Below are 19,936 nucleotides of genomic sequence, written 5' to 3'. Positions count from 1 at the left end.
AATGTCAATTAGATCCATTTCATTGATGTTATTATTTAATTTTTCTCTATCATTGCTGATTTTCTGTCTGTTTTGTCGATTACTGAAAGCAGACTATTGAAGTCTCTCACTGTAATTATGAATTTGTCTGTTTCTCCTTTAGGTCTGTCAATTTTTGCTTAATGTATTTTGAAGCTTCATGGATAAGTGCTTCACACCTTTAAGGCTGTTATGTTGTCATGGTGAATTGGCCCCATTTATTATTATGTAGTGTCTGTCTTCATTGTTGGAAGTTTTCTTGGCTCTGAAGTCTACTTTGTCTGATATTAATATTGTTACTGCAGCTCTCTTTTAAGTTGTGTTTGCACGATATTTCTTTTTTTGTCATTTTACTTCTATTTGTCGTTATATTTGAGGTGAGTTTCTTATAAACAGCATATACTTTAGGTATGTTGCTTTATCCATTCTGAGAGTCTCTGTCTTTTAACTTGGTGTTTAGATTATTCACATTTAATGCAAATTAATGGACACATTTGGATTTAGGCCTATCATTTTTTATTTATTTTCTATTTGTTCCCTTTATTTTGTATTCTTCTGTTTCCCTTTTCCTGCTTTCCATTGTGTTATTTGAGTATTATGTTTTTATTTATTTTATTTGTTTTTTTTCGGTTTTTTTTTTGAGACAGTCTCACTTTGTAGCCCAGGCTGAAGTGTAGTGCCACCATCCTACCTCACTGCAACCTCTGCTTTCTCAGGTTCAAATGATTCTTGTGCCTCAGCCACCTGAGTAGCTGGGATTACAGGTGTGCACCACCACGGCCAGCTGATATTTTTGTATTTTTAGTAGAGAATTGGTTTTCACTATGTTGGCCAGGCTGGTCTTGAACTCCTGTCCTCGAGTGATCTGCCTCTCTCAGCCTCCCAAAGTGCTGAGATTACAGATGTGAGCCACTGCGCCTGGCCTATCATATTCTTTCATTATATTTTTGGGTGTAGTGTTTTCTTAGTGGCTGCTCTAGGAATTTGCAACATACTTAACTTTTCAAAGCCTACTTACAATCAGTATTATGTCACTTCAGGTTGAATGGCAAATACTTACTCCCATAAAGATTCCTTTACCTTCCTTCCCCTTTTATATTGTAGTTGTTTTGTGTGTTACATCTAAATACATTAAGATACCATCAGGTAGTATTAGAATTTTTGGTTTCACCTGTATACGTATTTTAAAGAACTCTAGAGGAAAAAATAGCCTCTTACTATATTTGCCATTTATTCTATATTCCTGATATTCCAAGTTTCCTCTGGTAGCATTTTCTTTCTGTCTGAAGAACTTTTTTTTTTTTAAAACCACTTTTTATAACATGTCTACTAGATATGAGTTAGTTTTGTTTTTCTTCATGCAAGAATGTCTCTAATTCATCTTCATAAAAGATATTTCACCTCGACATAGAATTGTGGGTTGATAGTTCTTTCTTTTAGCACTTTAAGTGTTATTACACTTCTTCTGATTTCCATGTTTTCTGATGACAAATCCAAAGTCATTTTAAATATCTTTTTGTTATATATAATGTATCATTTTTCTCTGGTTGCTATGGGGATTCTTTTTCTTTGCTTTTTGTTTTTAACCATTTAATTTTGGTATATCTGAGCTTGGATTTCTTTGGGGTTATTCTCTTGGGGTTCACTGAGCTGCTTGAATCTGTAGATTTATGTCTTTTGCCATATTTAGGAAATTTTCAGCCATGATTTTTCGAAAATTTTGTCTATGCCATACTCTTTTTCCTCTCCTTCTTAGAATTTGTTGACATGAGTGTTAGATTTGTTAATGTTGTTCTATAGATTCTTGGGTCTCTATTTTTTTTCAATCTTTTTTTCTGTTTTTCAGGTTGTGTAGCTTACTGATCTATCTCAAAGTTCACCAACTCTTCCTTTATCCTGTTCATTTTGTTATTGGGCCCATCTACTGAATTTGTTAATTTTATCTTTCAGGTCTGTACTTCACATTTTCTAACAATGTGTGATAACTGTGATGACTTAGTAGTTTACTAATGTTCATCTTCTTTTTAGGTTGTGGGCCCACCTGGTACAGGCAAAACAGATGTGGCAGTTCAGATCATATCTAACATCTACCACAATTTCCCAGAACAGAGGACTCTAATTGTTACTCATTCCAATCAGGTAAATGACTCTGTATTTGTGTGTGTGTGTGTGTGTGTGTGTGTGTGTGTGCATGCATGTGTGCATACAGGTTACGGGTTGAGGGGGAGGTAAGGGTGGGACACAATAAGTTCCTTTTCAAGAAATCTAGTTTCTTGATTCTTTGTTCTCCATTTTTCTGAGCCTGGCCTACCTGTTCCCTAACATATTCTGGCATGCCTAAGTCTCAGCCGGTTTGTGGCTCACATTCTCTCCCTCATTTGGGAATGCATTAGCTCCTAGGTCCCACGAGGACCCCCTCGTCTCCCTTGCTTCCCCGTCACACGGTGACCATATTTAGAAAAGCTTAAGTTTTAGCCAATCAGGGTAGTTTAGATTGTGCAGTCTTACTCCAGCCAATGGGGAAAGGACACAGATATAGGGGTTGCGTGAGGAGTAAAAACCCTTCTCTCCTTTGTTCGGTGTGCTCTTGTGAATGTGACTGATGCAGGTAGCACCCACCTGCAGAAGTAAATTGCCTTGCTGAGAAAACTTTTTGTTTGAGTGCTGGTTCTTCCTTGCGGTATTGAGCACTTGTTCCTAACAAGGAAGGAGCAGGGGATTCATGAAATGAATGTATTAATAGATGATTTCTCCTTGTATGAAAATCTGATCATGGGTACTACAGAATACCGGTAAAGGCTAATTGGTACAGACGGTTCCTGACTTTTGGTTCGACTTTTATTCTGACCTATAATATTTTGACTTTATGGTGGTGTGAAAGCAATATGAATTCAGCAGAAATTGTACTTCAGGTACCCATACAACCATTCTGTTTGTCATTCTTATTTCACTATTTAATATATTATATGAGATAGTCAACATTTCAGTATAAAATAGGCACACTGTGTTAGATGATTTTGCCCAGGTATAGGCTAATATATGTGTTCTGAGTATGTTTTACATAGGCTAGGCTAAGCTGTGGTGTTCAGTAGGTTAGGTGTGTTAAATGTATTTTCAACTTAGGAGATTTTCAACTTTTGATAGGTTTATTGGAATGTAACCCCATTGTAAGTTGAGGAGTATCTGCTTTTGAGCTACTCATGGATTATCACTGCTTATAATGAGACAACACTGAGAGATATATAAAAACAATCTTTTATTTCTACTGGAGAGGGTCATTAACATGAAAAAGCTAAGACTATATTTGGATATATGGTTAGATATTTGGATTAAATTAAATTGCCATTTTTTCCTTTCTTCTACACTAAACTAGAACTTTTACTTTGAGATTATAAGCATTAACTCTTATTGGGAGCATTTTTCTTCATTTAGTAGAATGAATATTCCTGAAAGACTAAGGTCTAAAGTGCATTGATACTGGATTAAATTTCAAAATCATGTGAAATGTACACCTGTATTACATGAAGGGACTGTATTCTACGTTAGTCATTCTCAAGCTGTCAGAAATGAGGGAAGAACAAGTAACATTTATTAGATCTGGTATAAAATGAGACAGGCAACTCTGAGAACATCCTGAAGCACATTATGAAATTTGCATGGTAGTCAAAACCTCTGAAAGTTTTTTCTCGGAGTTTATGTTAACAGTGGTGACTTCAGTTGACCAGTCTTAGAAAGAATTGGTATACACAGAAGCATTCCGAAAACAAGTGTTATTGGAATGCCAAATATCAGTTATTCTGGTGATCATTAACTTTTAATTTATAAGGTTTTAAAAATAATACTATTCAGTTCATTTGCCTGACATTTTTATATATTTTGAAGTTTATAAGTACTAAACTTATCCAATATACTGAATATATGTTATACATAATTATATAACATATTACATAATAATATATTGGACATAACACATCCAATATACCGAATTTGTGGGAGTTGAAGGGGGATCAATTTGGACTTTGTCTTGATAAAAGAAATTATGAAAAGAAGTTTTTTTTCTTCTGTTTATAAAATTTGTTCTGTAATATGCCTATTGTAAATTCTTAGAATGAACAAAGAATAATTCATGTGTTGTTTTAACATATTTTTTACTGTTTTGTCATACCTTGATACGGCTTTCTACAGTTATCCTCTACTTTATGATTGATTTGTATAGCACAGTCATTGAAAAGATTAATTTGCAAAAATAGACACATAATTCTCTGCTTGCTAAACACCTGCCTTGGTTTTTTGAAATTCAAATCATTTCCCTTGATGCCCATCAAATTGATTGTTTTCCTTCAGTTAACTGTTTTGTGTGCCAGATCTTCATTTGCATGTATAATTCAAGTAGTTTTCCAAAATCACTCTAATTCACAATGAAATCATGTCGTTTTTTTGGGATAATAGTGTGCAAGTTTGTGGGGTTTTTGTTTTTTGTTTTTTTGTTTTTACTTTTACTCTAAATCTGTGTGGTTCTTGAGTTTGAATAGTGAAAGTTTGGATAGTGAGTAACACCATGTAATCTGCTCTGTTGGGTGCTGAGTTTTGGATGATGAGTATCAAGAGTTTGGATAGTGGGGGATTTTTCTGAAAAGTTAGTTAAATCTCTTCAGTTTCAGAGCTCAGATTGCTGGAATTTTGATGGTAAAGGATATCTGTATCTACATTATATAACCTAGGTGTTTATAAGACTGGATGTTGACTTCACAGGCAGGGTTGGACTAGTGATAAGTGAGGAGAGAGATTTGAATGGCGGCTCATTTTTAAATAATACCTTAATTAGTGAATCTTTCCATACTATGAAACTTTTGCCTTTCTGTAAAACCTTGTAACTGCAGAAGTTCAGATAATGAATAATTATGAACATTTCATAGATAGAAAGTAGTGACTTTTAAATGACTTTCATAAATAGTTTGCAATGAATGAGTGCTCTGCTCTTTATTATATTGAGAACATTAGACTTTCAGACTAAGATTTGAAAAAGATGCAATTTACGTTTCCACCTTCTGGTCCTCTTAAATGTATTCTACCTACGCACTCACTGCCTTCTTACTGTCTTTCTCCAACTGCAAAAACTTTTTCAGTTCTCTGCAACCCAAGGAAATGCTGTTGAATGAAATGAAGCTCAGTGTGGTTGTTTATTTTAGGAATTGTTACAACTTAGAAGAAATAGCATCTGAGTCAATGCCTTTCTTGTTTTGTAAATGAAAAGCAGATGTTTAATGGGTGGGTGGTTTTATGTTTTCTAGTTATCCATACAGCCAAATAGACATAGATGGCAATATCAGAAATCAATATAAATATTATTTGATTAAATTATAAATGGCCTAATATAAGGCGGATTTCCTTCTGTGTTTCAACTTTGATTCTTTCTAAATGCTAGTTTTTGCTGCGTTTAAAGGTGTCATCACCCTTCTTGCTTTATTCTCTAGGCTCTTAACCAGTTGTTTGAGAAAATCATGGCATTAGACATCGATGAGCGTCACCTACTGCGTCTTGGTCATGGAGAAGAAGAGCTGGAGACAGAGAAAGATTTCAGCAGGTGGGCAAATGGGAGTGTAAAAAAGGATTTTTTATTTTCCTTTTATTTCTTTTATTATGTTAAAGAAGAAGAGAGCAATGAATACTCAAACTTAATTCTAAAAGGTTCTAATGTAACTTACTAAGACTGTATGTTGACCTAGAAATCTGGTCATGATGTCCCTCAGTTCCAATTGTATATGTTTATGCCATTTTGTCTTCAAACATATAATTATATTAATGAAGAGAATGATCTTGTTAATCTTTTTAAAATTACAGATTGCCTTTTGCTTTCTATTTATTGAGGTAATTTTTAACGTTACCAATTCAAACCTGTACAACTTTAAATGGTTCCTTTCTCACATCTTATTCAGGTATTTAATTTGCATATATTTTAGATGCCAGTTAAGAGGTTGATTTATTTATTGAAATAGAAATTACCAGAGGCTGACGCAGGCGAATAGCTGGAGCCCGGCAGGCAGAGGTTGCCGTGAGCCGAGATTGCGCTGTTGCACTCCAGCCTGGCGACAGAGCGAGAGCGAGACTCTGTCTCAAAAAAAAAGAAAAAGAAATGCAAATTAATGATTAATGATAACATAAGATTTGGGGTTATAACTTCAGATACTTATTGCCAGTTTGGCTGGACTTTATGTTTGATATTACATACTGTAAATTGACTAAAACTTTACAAGTCGGGTTTCTTCTGCCATTAGTATTTTAATTTTTTTCCTTCAAAGTTGTTTTATAATGTCTCAATTTGTTTATATTTAAGTCAATTTTTAAAGCCCAATTTTAGATAATCACAATTAACAGCTGGACTTATTTAATGTGGCCTTTGGCTGTTAAACATGATCTTTGACAAATCGATCATAGACATTAAAAGAGTTTTAAATTATTATGTGCATCTATTTTGAGTTCTTGTGTTATAGAGCTTACCAAACACTTAGCTTCTAAAAAGTCACTATGTCGCAGAGGGCAAAGAACAACATGTCGTAGGTTATTTAGGGCTCTATATTCTTATTTTCAGATTATCCAGTAATACTTTTGAATTAATCCCATAAGCATTTCATCATTTTAAAGCCAACTTACAAAGGTAGGTTAGATTCTAAAATCTAATAATTCAGAATTCAGTGAACATGACGGTGCTAATAGAATGTTTGACTATAATTACAATTATATTGAAGTAGAATTTATAGTTTTTGAAGAATATTAGAATGGGGTAGAATTTTTACAATGATTTCAGGTACCACCAAATTTGTTAGAAGAAAATATACTTTTTTCTTCTGACACATAACCTAGATATTGCTAGTTTGCATATTTGATTGGACATATTCTTTCTTTCTTACAATTAAAAAGAAAAATCATAACTGTTGTTTCACAATAAAAGTAATATCACTTTCTCTGAAGAAAAAATTGTAAAATCTGGTGAAGTTGTAGAGAAGGAGTGGTTATCCATAGTTATACTATCCTAAAACAACTTTTTGCTAGTCTTTTTCTGTAATACTGTTATTTGTAATTTTTATGTTGCTTTTTTTTTTTTTTTGAGACGGAGTTTCACTTTGTTGCCCAGACTGGAGTGCAGTGGCACCGTCTCAGCTCACTGCAACCTCCGCTTCCTGGGTTCAAGCAGTTCTTCTGCCTCAGCCTCCTGAGTAGCTGGGATTACAGGTACCCGCCACCACGCCCGGCTGATTTTTTTGTATTTTGGTAGAGATGAGGTTTCACCATGCTGCCCAGGCTGGTCTTGAACTCCTGAGCTCAGGCAATCCATCCGTCTTGGCCTCCCAAAGTGCTAGGATGATAGGTGTGTGCCACTGTGCCCAGCCTTATGTTGCTTTTTAAAAATAATTAAGTCTTTATCTTTCAAGTGTAATAATGTACTAATTGAGCAGACAGTAGATAGAGTTTAATTGTACTGTATATTGCTTTTATGTATTTTTTTTTTTTTTTTTTTTGAGACAGAGTCTCACTCTGTCACCCAGGCTGGAGTGTAGTGGTGTGATCTCAGTTCACTGTAACCTCTGCCTCCTGGGTTCAAGGGATTCTTGTGCCCCAGCCTCCCAAGTAGCTGGGATTACAGGCGCCCACCACCACAACCGACTAGTTTTTGTATTTTTAGTAGAGACGGGTTTTTGCCATGTTGGCCAGGGTAGTCTTGAACTCCTGACCTCAAGTGATCTGCCTGCCTCGGCCTCCCAAAGTGCTGGGATTACAGGCATGAGCCACTGTGCCCGGGCCTGTCTATTGCTTTTTAAGTTTAACATTACTTCACAAGAATTTTGGCATTTTATTAAGAGAGTCTATAAGCATTCCTGATTTTTTTTGTCATTAACAAAGTGTTCATTGTAGATAAAAGTTTAAACTACACATAAGCAAACAGAAAAAAGTTTTATCTACCATAATGTTTATATCCTTCCAAGTTGAAAAATTCTTCAAAACATAGATCATGTTTTAGAACTCTTTTTTATTCTTAATCATCCCTTGCTACCTCAAATGTGAATCTCTGAACTACATACAGCTAGGAACATGACTTCTTTTGTTGAGTCTTTAAACTTGGGAAAAACAGTGACTGATTAAATTCGTTTAGTCTTATTTTAAGCACTAAAGGGTTATAGGAGACCCTTTGTTGTTGTGTTGTTGTGAAAAGAATGTGCATAGAATTTGGGATCTAATTCTGGTTCCACTACTTTCTTCCCTAACTGTGTGTTTTTGGATGAGGTGCTCTCCAAACTTCAGTTTTCTTACTCATTCAGCAAACATTATGAACCTGCTAGGTTTGGGTGCCAAGCTATGTATTGGGATATGTAGATGACAGAGATAATCAAATACATTTAAAATTACTTTTCAAAGCCTTTAGATCTAATCTACTATTATATAGTGTAAAACAGTGCTGTTTGAAGCAGCCAGTTTATGAACTTATATGTTATTGGTCTGTGATGAAATAAACTAGCACCAGATGAACCGTCCTGCTTTCTTTGTGAAAGTGTCTTATTGTGAGAAGAAACATGGAGAGCTGAACTAAATGGTGTATTTAGTGATGTAATTGGTTTTCCCTCCTCCTAGACCAGAAACACCCTTGCAGATCAATGCTGGTCCATAGAGTATACTCCAAGTAGTTTTTTTTGTTTGTTTGTTTTTTGTTTTTTTTGTTTTTTTTTGAGACAGCGTCTTGCTCTGTCGCCCAGGATGGAGTGCAGTGGCACAGTCTCAGCTCACTGCAAGCTCTACCTCCCTGGATCATGCCATTCTTCTGTCTCAACCTCCCAAGTAGCTGGGACTACAGGCGTGTGCCACCACACCCGGCTGATTTTTTTGTATTTTTAGTAGAGACAGGGTTTCACCATATTAGCCATGATGGTCTCGATCTTCTGACCTCATGATCCGCCCGCCTTGGCCTCCCAAAGTGCTGGGATTACAGGTATGAGCCACCGTGCCCGGCCTACTCTAAGTAGCTTTTAGAGTAAAGTAACCCGAGAACTACCATCAGTAGTTGAATAGAAGCCATATCTTCTATTTTTTTCTCCCCTTTTTTGCTATTATGATTTTCTTGAATTTTGCTGATTGTTTCCTTCAAAGTCTCTTTATTACAGTTTTGCCATTTTACCTAATTGAAATGTCTAGGTATGGAAGAGTTAATTATGTTCTGGCTCGAAGAATAGAACTTTTAGAAGAAGTCAAACGATTGCAAAAGAGTCTAGGGGTTCCAGGAGATGCCTCATATACCTGTGAAACTGCAGGCTATTTCTTCTTATACCAGGTAAGATATTAAGGGTTTTTGAATCATACTTCATCATAATATGAACCCCAATTGGAAGCTGGAATGAGTTCTTGTGATCCTTCATGAAAGCTTATTTTTTTGAGTAGATTAGAATATATGGTATTGCAAAAGCTTTATTTATGAATGTTAAGTGTATTTTGTATTATCTTCCATTTTCTTTGCTAAATAACTTTGCTTGATGACTCATTCTGTGAAAGACCAGTGTTGCTAATTTTTACATTTTTTTTCTTTCTGTTGACAAAGTTCTGGTTACTCTTTTTTCTTTTTTTACTATAGAAATACAACTAAATAAATATTCTAGCTACCCAGTGGCAACAAAGTATAATTAACTTTTATTGTATACATTAATCAACTAATGAAGGAAAACATTCTTCTTTCAAATTTCTAGAAATAAATTATGTCTTACAACTAATTGCACAGTGGGTCTTGAAGTTAAAGGCTTCTGACCTCAAAAAAAAGGTGTACTTTTACTTTTGTTAATTTTGGAAGCATGCAAACCAATGAGAAATAGCCAAATAAAGTGAATAAAACTAAACTTTAATAGTCGATTAGATTACTAATAATTTTAAATGGACTAGGACATAATTGGATAATGAAGATTTTTGTATAACTATTTGTTCTCTTTGTTTTAATGCCAATTATATATTTTAGATATAAATTATAATATTGTAAGCTTATTGTAAGTGGATATCACAAAGCAGTTAAGTCCATTCAAAATGAGTAACTTTCATGGTTTCTTGTGACTCAGGGAAAATACATAATACAGCCTACATGAGATTCAAGACTGTTTAGGATTTGCATAAAGTAGTAAAGATCATGTTTAAATGCTTTTTTGACACAGAAAATTACTTGGCTTTCAGTGAAAACAATGTTTAAAAGTGGGAAAAATAACCTATAAATTATGAAGGTTTATGTAATAAATTTGGGAAAAATGAACTTGAGGCTTCACAGTGTAAATTGGCAATTTTCAACATTTAAGAATCATATCAGGAAAGTTGTTCATGAGTTAAATTCCCTAGCCCTTGTTCCTATAGCTTCTCATTCAATAGAGGTGGAATCCAGGAATCCACATTTTTATTTAGCTCCTCAGATGTTTTGCCTAAGGACTACACTTTTGTGAAATACTGAAATTATAACAGAAAAATACCTGGGAGAGTTACAGAAATTGAGGTTACACAGTAAATGGCTGGTAGAGGCATAGCTAACATTATACAAAGTAATTGAACTATAATCACAAAAGTCATAAGCTTTCAAATATGCACTCAGCTTAACCACACGATCTTTATAAATGTTCTAAAAATCTGGGAGAAGGGTTGACAAGTGCCAAATTGATTAAAAAGCTGCTAAAACTGAACTTACCATATATGGAGAGAAACAGAGATGAAAAAAATGAGAAATTTCTTTATCCAGAGAGCTTTCTTTCCTTTACATTTCTTTTAAGTATTAGTAGTAAACTATCTTGAGTTACATGGAGAATCTGAACTGTCTGAGTTAGAGTTCCATATGATGACGTTGAGGCTCTTTCCAGTTTGTAGAAATTTGTTATTAAGGAGCCTTTTTTTCTCCAAAGACAAGGTTACTTTTACAACAGAAGAGCAATCTGTCAGTCACAGGAATGAAGAATACTTACATTGGATCAAAAACTGAGTTTCTTTCTTTCTTTTTTTTTTTTCCACGTAGCAGATCTTGTTTTTATAAGGTTTATTTATTTTATGCTTTAAAACATCATAATTAGGTGGCAGTTAACCTCAAGTCCTTTTTTCTACAGGTAATGTCTCGTTGGGAAGAGTATATCAGCAAAGTGAAAAATAAAGGTAGTACATTGCCAGATGTTACAGAAGTCTCCACTTTCTTCCCTTTCCATGAATACTTTGCAAATGCTCCTCAACCTATTTTTAAAGGAAGATCTTACGAAGAAGACATGGAAATTGCCGAAGGGTGTTTCAGGCATATTAAGAAAATCTTTACTCAGCTTGAGGTAAGGATTCTCTAGTTCTCTGAACTATAATGGTTTTTAATTTTTTTTTTTTTTAAGTAAATGTGAAATATTCAAAACTTTTTTTTTGAGACGGAATCTTGTCCTGTTGCCCAGGCTGGAGTGCAGTGGCACGAGCTTGACTCACTGCAACCTCCACCTTCCAGGTTCAGGTGATTCTTCTGCCTCAGCCTCCTGAGCAGCTGGGATTACAGGTGTACACCACCTTGCCCAGCTAATTTTTGTGTTTTTAGTAGAGACAGGGTTTCACCATGTTGGCCAGTCTGTTCTCGAACTCCTGACCTCAAGTTACCTGCTTGCCTCTGCCTCCCAAAGTGCTGGGATTACAGGTGTGAGCCACCACACCCGGCCTGAAATATTCAAATCTTAGAAATTAGATTGTTAATTTTAAGTAAGATATAAATTGGATCTTTATTCTGGCTTTCCTGATGTAAAGGTCTTAGTATTTTTGAGAAAGGAATGCTTCCATCAAGAAATTCAATAATGCTTCTTTGAATTGGAATTTGAGACTGCCATGTGGCTATTCTAAGTCCTGTATGCCTCTTGATCAGTAAGATGGTGGGGTTGCTGTAGTAACCAGGATGATTGATTCTGATTATTAAAGTGAAATGAGTCATAGCTACACAATGGGAACAGAGAGTATATCTGGAACCCAGCACCCCCTGGATATGTCTCCTAGTTTTTGCCACATCACTGCAGAATCATCATTGCAAAAATAGATAGCAAACATCATTGAAAAACTACAGCGGTCCTATAAAGGGATCACATTCAGGCTCAGATTCCTCAGTAAGAAAATTTAGGATTAAATTTTCAGGTAGAAAGGTAGAAAAATCAGGGACATTGTTTCTTGTCTTTGTGTCTTTTAGATGTGATTATATACCCACTTCCTAGAACTGTATCAGGCACGTAGTATACGTTCAGTAAATATTGAAATGTATATGGTTAGGTGGCTGGATGGTAAGTACAGAATAATAAATGTATTATGTTTATGGTTAGATAAACACAAAGTGAAAGGATAAAAACATACTCAATTCATAATAATAGCTGCGTTGGGAGGGAGTAGGCAGAAGGTTATACAGGGTACCTCACCTATATTTGTAATATTTTAATTATTTAAAAAACAAAACAAATGTTAAAAAAAAAAAGTTCGAAAGAAGTATTGGTAAGGCTCAGATTTTATGAAACTTGACATTGGGTACTCTGGTTTGACTTGTTTGCCCCTCATATCCATCTATTGTCCATACCCTTTTCTGCTCTGTTGGGGATCCTCTGCCATGGTTGATGTTCTGACTTACCCTTGCAGGTTTAATTTCCCAGCTTCCTATGTCAGCTGACTTCTTGCTTAGTATAGCCAATGAGAGAGTGCCAAGGTATTTCTTCATCATTTCCCTCTACCTTGGGTTCCACTTCTTTCATGACTCCAGTTTCTCCTGGAAAAACTTGGGGTTCCAGCTTTTTTGTGTGACTACAGTCCCTGGGCTCTGATAATACCATTTCCTACCTTTATTCTTTCTAGTCTAGGGATAATGGTGACTGCTGCTGTCTGTAATTTCTAAGTTACATTACCTTTATAGTTCCTCTATCACTTGTATAACCAGTTTCTTGCTAAAATTTCCTTTGATATGAGTACTTGAAATCGTTTCTATTTTCCTGGAGGGACGTTGAGTGATACAGGTACAAGGATCATTGAATTTTATTCAGTATTCTTGTTTATATTGTACATATTTTACCTTACATACAAAAAAGTTTGAATTATAACTTTTATTGCAGCTACTATTTGAACTCAATTAGTACCCAAATCATAATGAACAGAATTATAATTCATTAGGCTTAGTTTATAATATATGTATGTTAATTTCTCAGGAATTAAGTCTGATTGGATTGTATAGTTATGTGCAAAACTCCATTTTCCTGAAATTATCTTTCATTGCTCCTCATTTCCATAGGAATTCAGAGCCTCTGAATTGCTTCGAAGTGGACTGGACAGATCTAAATACCTTCTAGTGAAAGAAGCCAAAATTATTGCTATGACCTGTACTCATGCTGCCTTAAAACGACATGACTTGGTCAAGTTAGGTTTCAAGGTAAAGACTTATGTTATTTTTTTTTTTTTTTAAAGATTATCAGAGATTGGCTCACTTCTTATTGAAGTTTGTATTTATAATTACCTTAAAATGTTTCTGTTACAAGTGAATGATAATATCCCAAGTTTACATGATTAGTGAACTCTGAATCTAATTTTTCTAAATCTAGTTATTAGTAATTTGTCCATTAGGTAACATTATAACGATATGGTTGTCTGACCAAATTCTCATACTTGTTAAGGTTTTATTTTTACTGAATATCACTTATTTAAAAATCTCCAAATAAAGCTTATGGAAAAAAACCTAAAATTCACCTAATTACAAAAATAGTAATAATAAAAATATCTCCAAACAGAAATAAAAGCTATAAAAAGAACATTTCAAAATGGTTTTCAGGCAGGTGTGGTGGCTCACGCCTGTAATCCCAGCACTTTGGGAGGCCAAGGTAGGCAGATCACTTGAGGTCAGGAGTTTGAGACCAGCCTGGCCAGTATGGTGAAACCCTGTCTCTATTAAAAATACAAAAATTTAGCCGAGCATGGTGGTATGTGCCTGTAATCCTCGGGAGGCTGAGGCAAGAGAATCGCTTGAACCCAGGATGCAGAGGTTGCAGTGAGCCGAGATTGCGCCCCTGCACTCCAGCCTGGATGACAGAGTGAGAATCCATCTCAAAACAAAACAAACAAAAACCAAAGTGGTTTTCATCTATTAAACATCTGTATGCTTAGATTATTCACATGTTAAACATACAACCATTCCAGTTATTTGTGTACTTAGCAAATGAAAAGCCTTTCATATGAGGATATGGAATACTCTTATTTAGACTGCAAAATAAGATATTAATTAAAAACAGGAGGAGGACATGATAGCCTGTTAATCTGTGACTCATTTGAAGTGGAATGTAATGATTGAGCAGTAAATTTGAATTTGCAAATTTTTTGACTTTGCTAGTGATACTGATCAGAACTTAGATTTTAATACAGTCATTTAACTTTCCTGCAACTGGTTTATATGTTGTTTAAAACAGAGTTCTGTATATGGGCTTGAAGTAAAAATTAGTAATTCATTTGCTGATTAAAGTAACTGACAATTTTTAAATGTTGTGAGCTCACTGAAAGATAAATAAATTCAAGGTGATGAAATTGTTATCTTGGACGCAAGGTTCCTCAGCTGCAAGGTGGGACAAATACAACAATTTATTAAAAAGTAGTGTGAACATACCCTAGTGATGTGAACTTACCCTTTTGCAAATTATTAGTGAGAATTTTTAACCTGAATATTTTGTTCTTGGAGCTGATATATAACATATACTTTGATATTAAATCATAGCTTAATAACAAGGGAAAATAATGCAACCATAATTAACATTTTTTTTGCTTTCATGGAGCTTTTGCATGTGTTCTAAAAAAGTACTACTTATCAAATTTTCAGTAGTCATTTTCTACATTTAAATCATGCTACACGTCAAAGGATAGTTAGCATGAGTGCTAATAGGTTTTCTATATTTTTGATTTCAAAGTTTTATTTTTATCACACTTAAGAGTTTTAAAAACCTTGTAGGTCTGCTTAACAAAAAAAGGCAGTCCCCCACTCTGCTCATCCGTCCCATTTATCCATTCCTTCAACTCTGTATTTTATCCTTTTCATCTGTATCAGTCAAGAATGGTAAATTTCCATTTTAGGCATTGTCTTTTGATTCTGTGCTGACCCAAAGGACAAATAGATACACATTCATGCACGTGTGCATGTACCTTTCCTTCCTTAATGCTTCCGATATAGTTATGTCATAACTTTGGTTTGCTCACTTTTGGGTGTTTACATCATTATTAACACGTGAACACTTTCACATCCAAGCAGGGGAATATACCATGATTAGTTTTCCTTTCATGCATGTTTTTTTTTCTTTCTGGAATTAATGATTTTAGTCTTTTTTGTTTGTTTAGTTTTCTGTTTTTACCACCAGTTCAACCCAAAACTGTGTTGAGTTTTTAAATATTTTCTTAGTACATTTAGACACATCACATACATGTTTTTGGAGATCTCTCACCTAGATACTCCTGACCTATTTCAGTTCACATTGCGTCCATTCTAAGCCTTTGCCTTTCTCATATGTCAGATTCTGTTTTGGGCATTCTGTGTCTTTCTCTTCTGTCTTTTAGTAGAATACATCCTCCAGTATCTTTCATGTGAAATAATACATAGGAGGCCATATTTTTAAGACTTTCCATGTCCAAAAACTGTTTTAAATCTACTCTCACATTTAATTATTATGGCTAGATATAGATTTCTAGATTGGAAATACTTTTCCTTCAGAATTTTGAAGAATTGTTCCATTTTCTCTGTCTTCCAGTGTAGCTGTTCAGAAGCCCAAAGCTATGATTTTAAATGTATTTTGTTTCACATTTTTGTTCTGTCAGGAAGCCCTACAATCTTTTCTTTGTCCCTAGAGTTCTGAAATTTCAGTGGTATGTCTTAGGGATACAAAGGGAGAAGAAGGACTCTTACTTTCCTGGATCCCTGGGTTGTGGGAGATGGATGGAGAAAGAGAGCCAGACTTCTCCACATTCTGTTATGTACACAGACTTTTGACATAATTCCAACTTTCTGTATGGTGCTCATTTCTGATCCCACCCTCTTAACTCTGCCTCCTTTCTCCAAGTTCCAGGATCCTCTCCAGACACTAAATCTGTCATCTATTGGGGGTGAGAGAGGAGGGACATTTATTTGGTTCCTTGAAGTGGGGAAGTCTAATTGCCTCTTTAAACCATTCCTATTGTTACCAAGCAAAAGGGGCTTGCTGATCGGTGCACTAGAAGCCAATACTCTAACACCAGGTTTTTGAGGGGAAAAAAAGCTTCTTATTGCAAGTTGACTCATGAGAAGAACATAGTCAAGCTCAAATCTATGTCCCCATACTGACTTTAAGGCAGTAATTTTATTAGAAAAGGTATATGGGGTGGATTCTGGGATTAGTAAGTGATTGGTGGAAGGAAGGAAAGCATGCACAGTTTTCTCTTCATGCTACCTCTTGGATTGCTGTGTAGGTTCTGGAGGAGTTAATATGAAACATGGTAGCAATTTGGGTTGTGATGTAAGCAAGCTCATTCTGTGCTAACTCTAGTTGGCTATATTGGTTCCAGCCAGTTTCAGCCAGTTTTATTATCTTAGAAGCAAAGGAAGTTTCAGCTTTGCAGCAAGGTGTTTCTTTTCTTATCCTGTGAACTCAGGAATTTCTCTTAGTTGCTGGTTTCTTTAACTCTTTGGGATACAATTTCACTATATGATGTCAAGTATTATTTTAGGGGGTTTCCAGAGATAGTGGTGATCATTAAGTGTTCAGTTCATCACCTTGTAACAGAAGTCTATCACTTGTTTCAAATTGTATTTTGTTGAAGCCTTTTTTTTTTTTTTTTTTTTTTTGAGAGGGAGCCTTGCTCTGTTGCCCAGGCTAGAGTGCAATGGAGTAATCTCAGCTCACTGCAAGCTCCACCTCCCGAATTCAAGCGATTCTTCTGCCTCAGCCTCCTAAGTAGCTGGGATTACAGGCACCCGCCACCAGGCCCAGCCAATTTTTGTATTTTTAGTAGAGACAGGGTTTCACCATGTTGGCCAGGCTGATTTCAAACTCCTGACCTCAAGTGATCCACCTGCCTCAGCCTCCCAAAATGCTGGGATTACAGGCGTGAGCCACCACGCCCAGCCCCAATCTTTTACAAACGTGAAGTTAAATATTAGTTCTAATTTGCTTGTCTGTTTTCAGGGATTGTTGATTCATTGTTGATCATCTTAAACCCATTTTGAGTTCTAGAAATTGTAGAAGGAAATTTATCAGAATAACAAAAACAAACAATGATAGTAACCATCATTTGTTGAGCGTCAGCTATATACCAAGTTCTGTGTTTACAGTGCACGAAGTTCTATGCTTACAATGATTTATTTCTCTTCTTCACAACTAGATCTTTATATGAGCACTCTCCTTTTTTTTTTTTTTTTTTTTTTTTGAGACAGAGTCTCATTCTTTTGCCCAGGCTGGAGTGCAGTGGCGTGATCTCGGCTCACTGCAACCTCTGCCTCTTGCGTTCAAGCACTTCTAGTGTCTCAGCCTCCCAAGTAGCTGAGATTACAGGCACGTGCCACCACGCTCAACCAACTTACTGTATTTTTAGTAGAGACGGGGTTTCACCATGTTGGCCAGGCTGGTCTCGAACTTCTGAGCTCAAGGGATCCACCTGCCTCGGCCTCCCAGAGTTCTGGGATTACAGCTGTGAGCCACCACACCCAACCAAGATACCTCCATTTTATGGTTGAGAAAGGGTGACTCAAGAGAGAGATTACCTTAGAGTCACAGGTAATCACTTACAGAGCTAGTATTAAAAGGTGGTTTTCTAAGAATTTAAAGTCTGTTGTGCCCTTACTCTTACACCACCCTGACCCTATCCTAGCAGCTATAATCCACTAAAGAACCGTAGAACTGTGGTAACGGTGGCTGTAGAATTTAGGAATCCTTTGAAAGGTCACAAAGACCAGCTCCTAGCCTGGTCCCTGGCCTGGAGCATCAGGTGCCAACCCAACATGTAATATGTTAGTAGAGATTAGTAAGAGTTGAATGAATGATCTGACTAATAAATACATGGAACAAGTAACTAAAGTGGTGATAATTTTGCTTTGGAATTAAAATCTCCCTTTTAAAAAGCAAAATCTATAAATTTTTTTATAAGTAAAATTGCATTATATTTTCAGAATTGATTTTCGGAAAGCAGTCTTTTTAAGCTCTCTCCTTTTGAGTTGCCCCACTCTGTTTGCGTATTATACCTGTCATCCTGAGAGTCTGCACAGGGGCTTCTTAGACAATGTGGGTGTTTGAATTCCTCCTCCTGTTCAACTCCCGCAAAAATGACCTAATCATTTTAAGAGGGAAATCTGGCATTATTATAGAGCTAGAGAAAAGACCATCCACATGCCTACACCTTCGAGTAGTTTCAATAACAGTCCAGAATTGAACCATAACTTTAAAACAGGAGAATTAAACATTCAGAGTAAATATGCTCTCCCCATCTCCCACCTCTCTGGAAAATAAAATAATGGGAGCAATCTTTAAAAACAAAGCAACAGAACTTTAATGTATACTTAGATTCAAGAAGAAGGTATTGTACTAAAACAAGAAGATGTCATACTAAGTAGTGATCAGAATTAGAAGTGAAGAGGAAAGATGAAACATGTTGAGAATAGATCTAAATGAGAATTGGACAGATAGAAGAGTAGTAATTGTCAAAGAAAGAATGAAATTTTCTCATGTTTGAGAAAGACTTGATTTTTCATTCTTTTACAGATGTGTAATACCTAACATTACTGGGAACTGGGCTAGGGAAAAGATATAGATATTAAACAAGTAAATATACAGATAGAATTATGAATGTGAAGATCTGAAAAACAAAAGAACAGTACTTTGGTACTTTGAGATCAGTTTTAGATTGGGAGGTCAGAGAAGGCCTAGATAAAGTGGCTTTTAAGCTGATATTTTAAGGATGAGAAAGAACCAACTAGACTAAAAGTGAAGAGAATAGCATGTGCAAAGGGCCTGAGGCAGGAAAGGTTTTGCCATTTCAGACAAACTGAAATAGGCCGTTGTGGTTGAAGCTTAGTGAGTAAGGAGAAAGATAAAGTACAAAAGGAAGTCAGGGACTAGATTGAATATCAGTTCTTGGTAAATACATCCTTGCTGGCAATGTTAAGAGATTTTTTTCCCCTAAAACAGTAGTGTGAAGGATTTGAAATAAGGAGTTGTGGAAGTGCCTTGGAGGAGTCAAGACAGGAAGAGGAGGAACTAGTAAGGAGTTTGCTATCTGTAGTCATAGTGGTAGCTTGGATTTTTAGAGTGGTAGTGCTGGTAGAAATAAAGAAAAATGAATAGACTCAAGAGTTTCAAAGGTAAAATTGACATGCTGTGGTGATGGATTAAATGCCCAAGGGTGAGACTGAAGTGGATTGTTGTGATGGGTAGGATTCATATAGGAAAAAAATTATCCCAAAATACTCCCTAGAGGAAGAGTACCAAGGGGAGCGACCTCATATATAATTATAAATTGATTCTTTCTGATGTAGAAATAAATAACTTAATTGAAAAGAACCAAATTGGCATTGCAATTCAAGAAATGATATACAAGATCTCTTCAATGTAAAGTTGTGTATTTAGGGGGCTTTCCTGAAGTCAAATACTTGAATTGGAAATGCAGAGGCATAGTGATAAATAAGACCATGAAGTTTCTGTTTGAATAATGTGTATGTTGTTATTTTTATCTGTCTGAATAATTTGTATGTTGTTTTTATCTGAAATTATTTGGGGGTTTTTGGATGATTATGTTTATTATGGTAGTTGTTTGGCTTTTAAGCTGTCTTTATGACAGGCTTTCCTCTTTCTTTCTCAGTATGACAACATTTTGATGGAAGAGGCTGCTCAGATTCTGGAGATAGAGACTTTTATCCCTCTTCTTCTACAGG

The 19,936-nt window shown here is 35.5% G+C and overlaps 1 protein-coding gene across 8 annotated transcripts in view; it reads left to right on the top strand.

Moving 5' to 3' along the window:
* AQR (aquarius intron-binding spliceosomal factor) overlaps positions 1-19,936 on the top strand; it is a 117,669-nt gene that overhangs the window by 72,687 nt on the left and 25,046 nt on the right. For 7 of the 8 annotated variants that reach the window (XR_006699266.3, XR_012414741.1, XM_005559102.5 and 4 more), the window contains 6 exons: positions 2,047-2,157; positions 5,493-5,602; positions 9,202-9,337; positions 11,127-11,336; positions 13,301-13,438; positions 19,864-19,935. Coding sequence is in view for 6 of the 8 variants with exons in the window: in XM_005559102.5 (XP_005559159.2) it covers positions 2,047-2,157; positions 5,493-5,602; positions 9,202-9,337; positions 11,127-11,336; positions 13,301-13,438; positions 19,864-19,935 (777 nt within the window). In the remaining 2 variants the exon portion in view is untranslated. Of the gene's footprint in view, positions 1-2,046; positions 2,158-5,492; positions 5,603-6,607; positions 6,669-9,201; positions 9,338-11,126; positions 11,337-13,300; positions 13,439-19,863; position 19,936 lie in introns of those variants that run through there. The other variant, XM_073995459.1, reaches the window with a different exon arrangement.

The sequence above is a fragment of the Macaca fascicularis genome, chromosome 7 (assembly GCF_037993035.2).
Source record: "Macaca fascicularis isolate 582-1 chromosome 7, T2T-MFA8v1.1".
Lineage (NCBI taxonomy): Eukaryota > Metazoa > Chordata > Mammalia > Primates > Cercopithecidae > Macaca > Macaca fascicularis.
The sequence above is the reverse complement of the archived record's forward strand: the minus strand, read 5'-3'. Positions and strand labels throughout refer to the sequence as shown.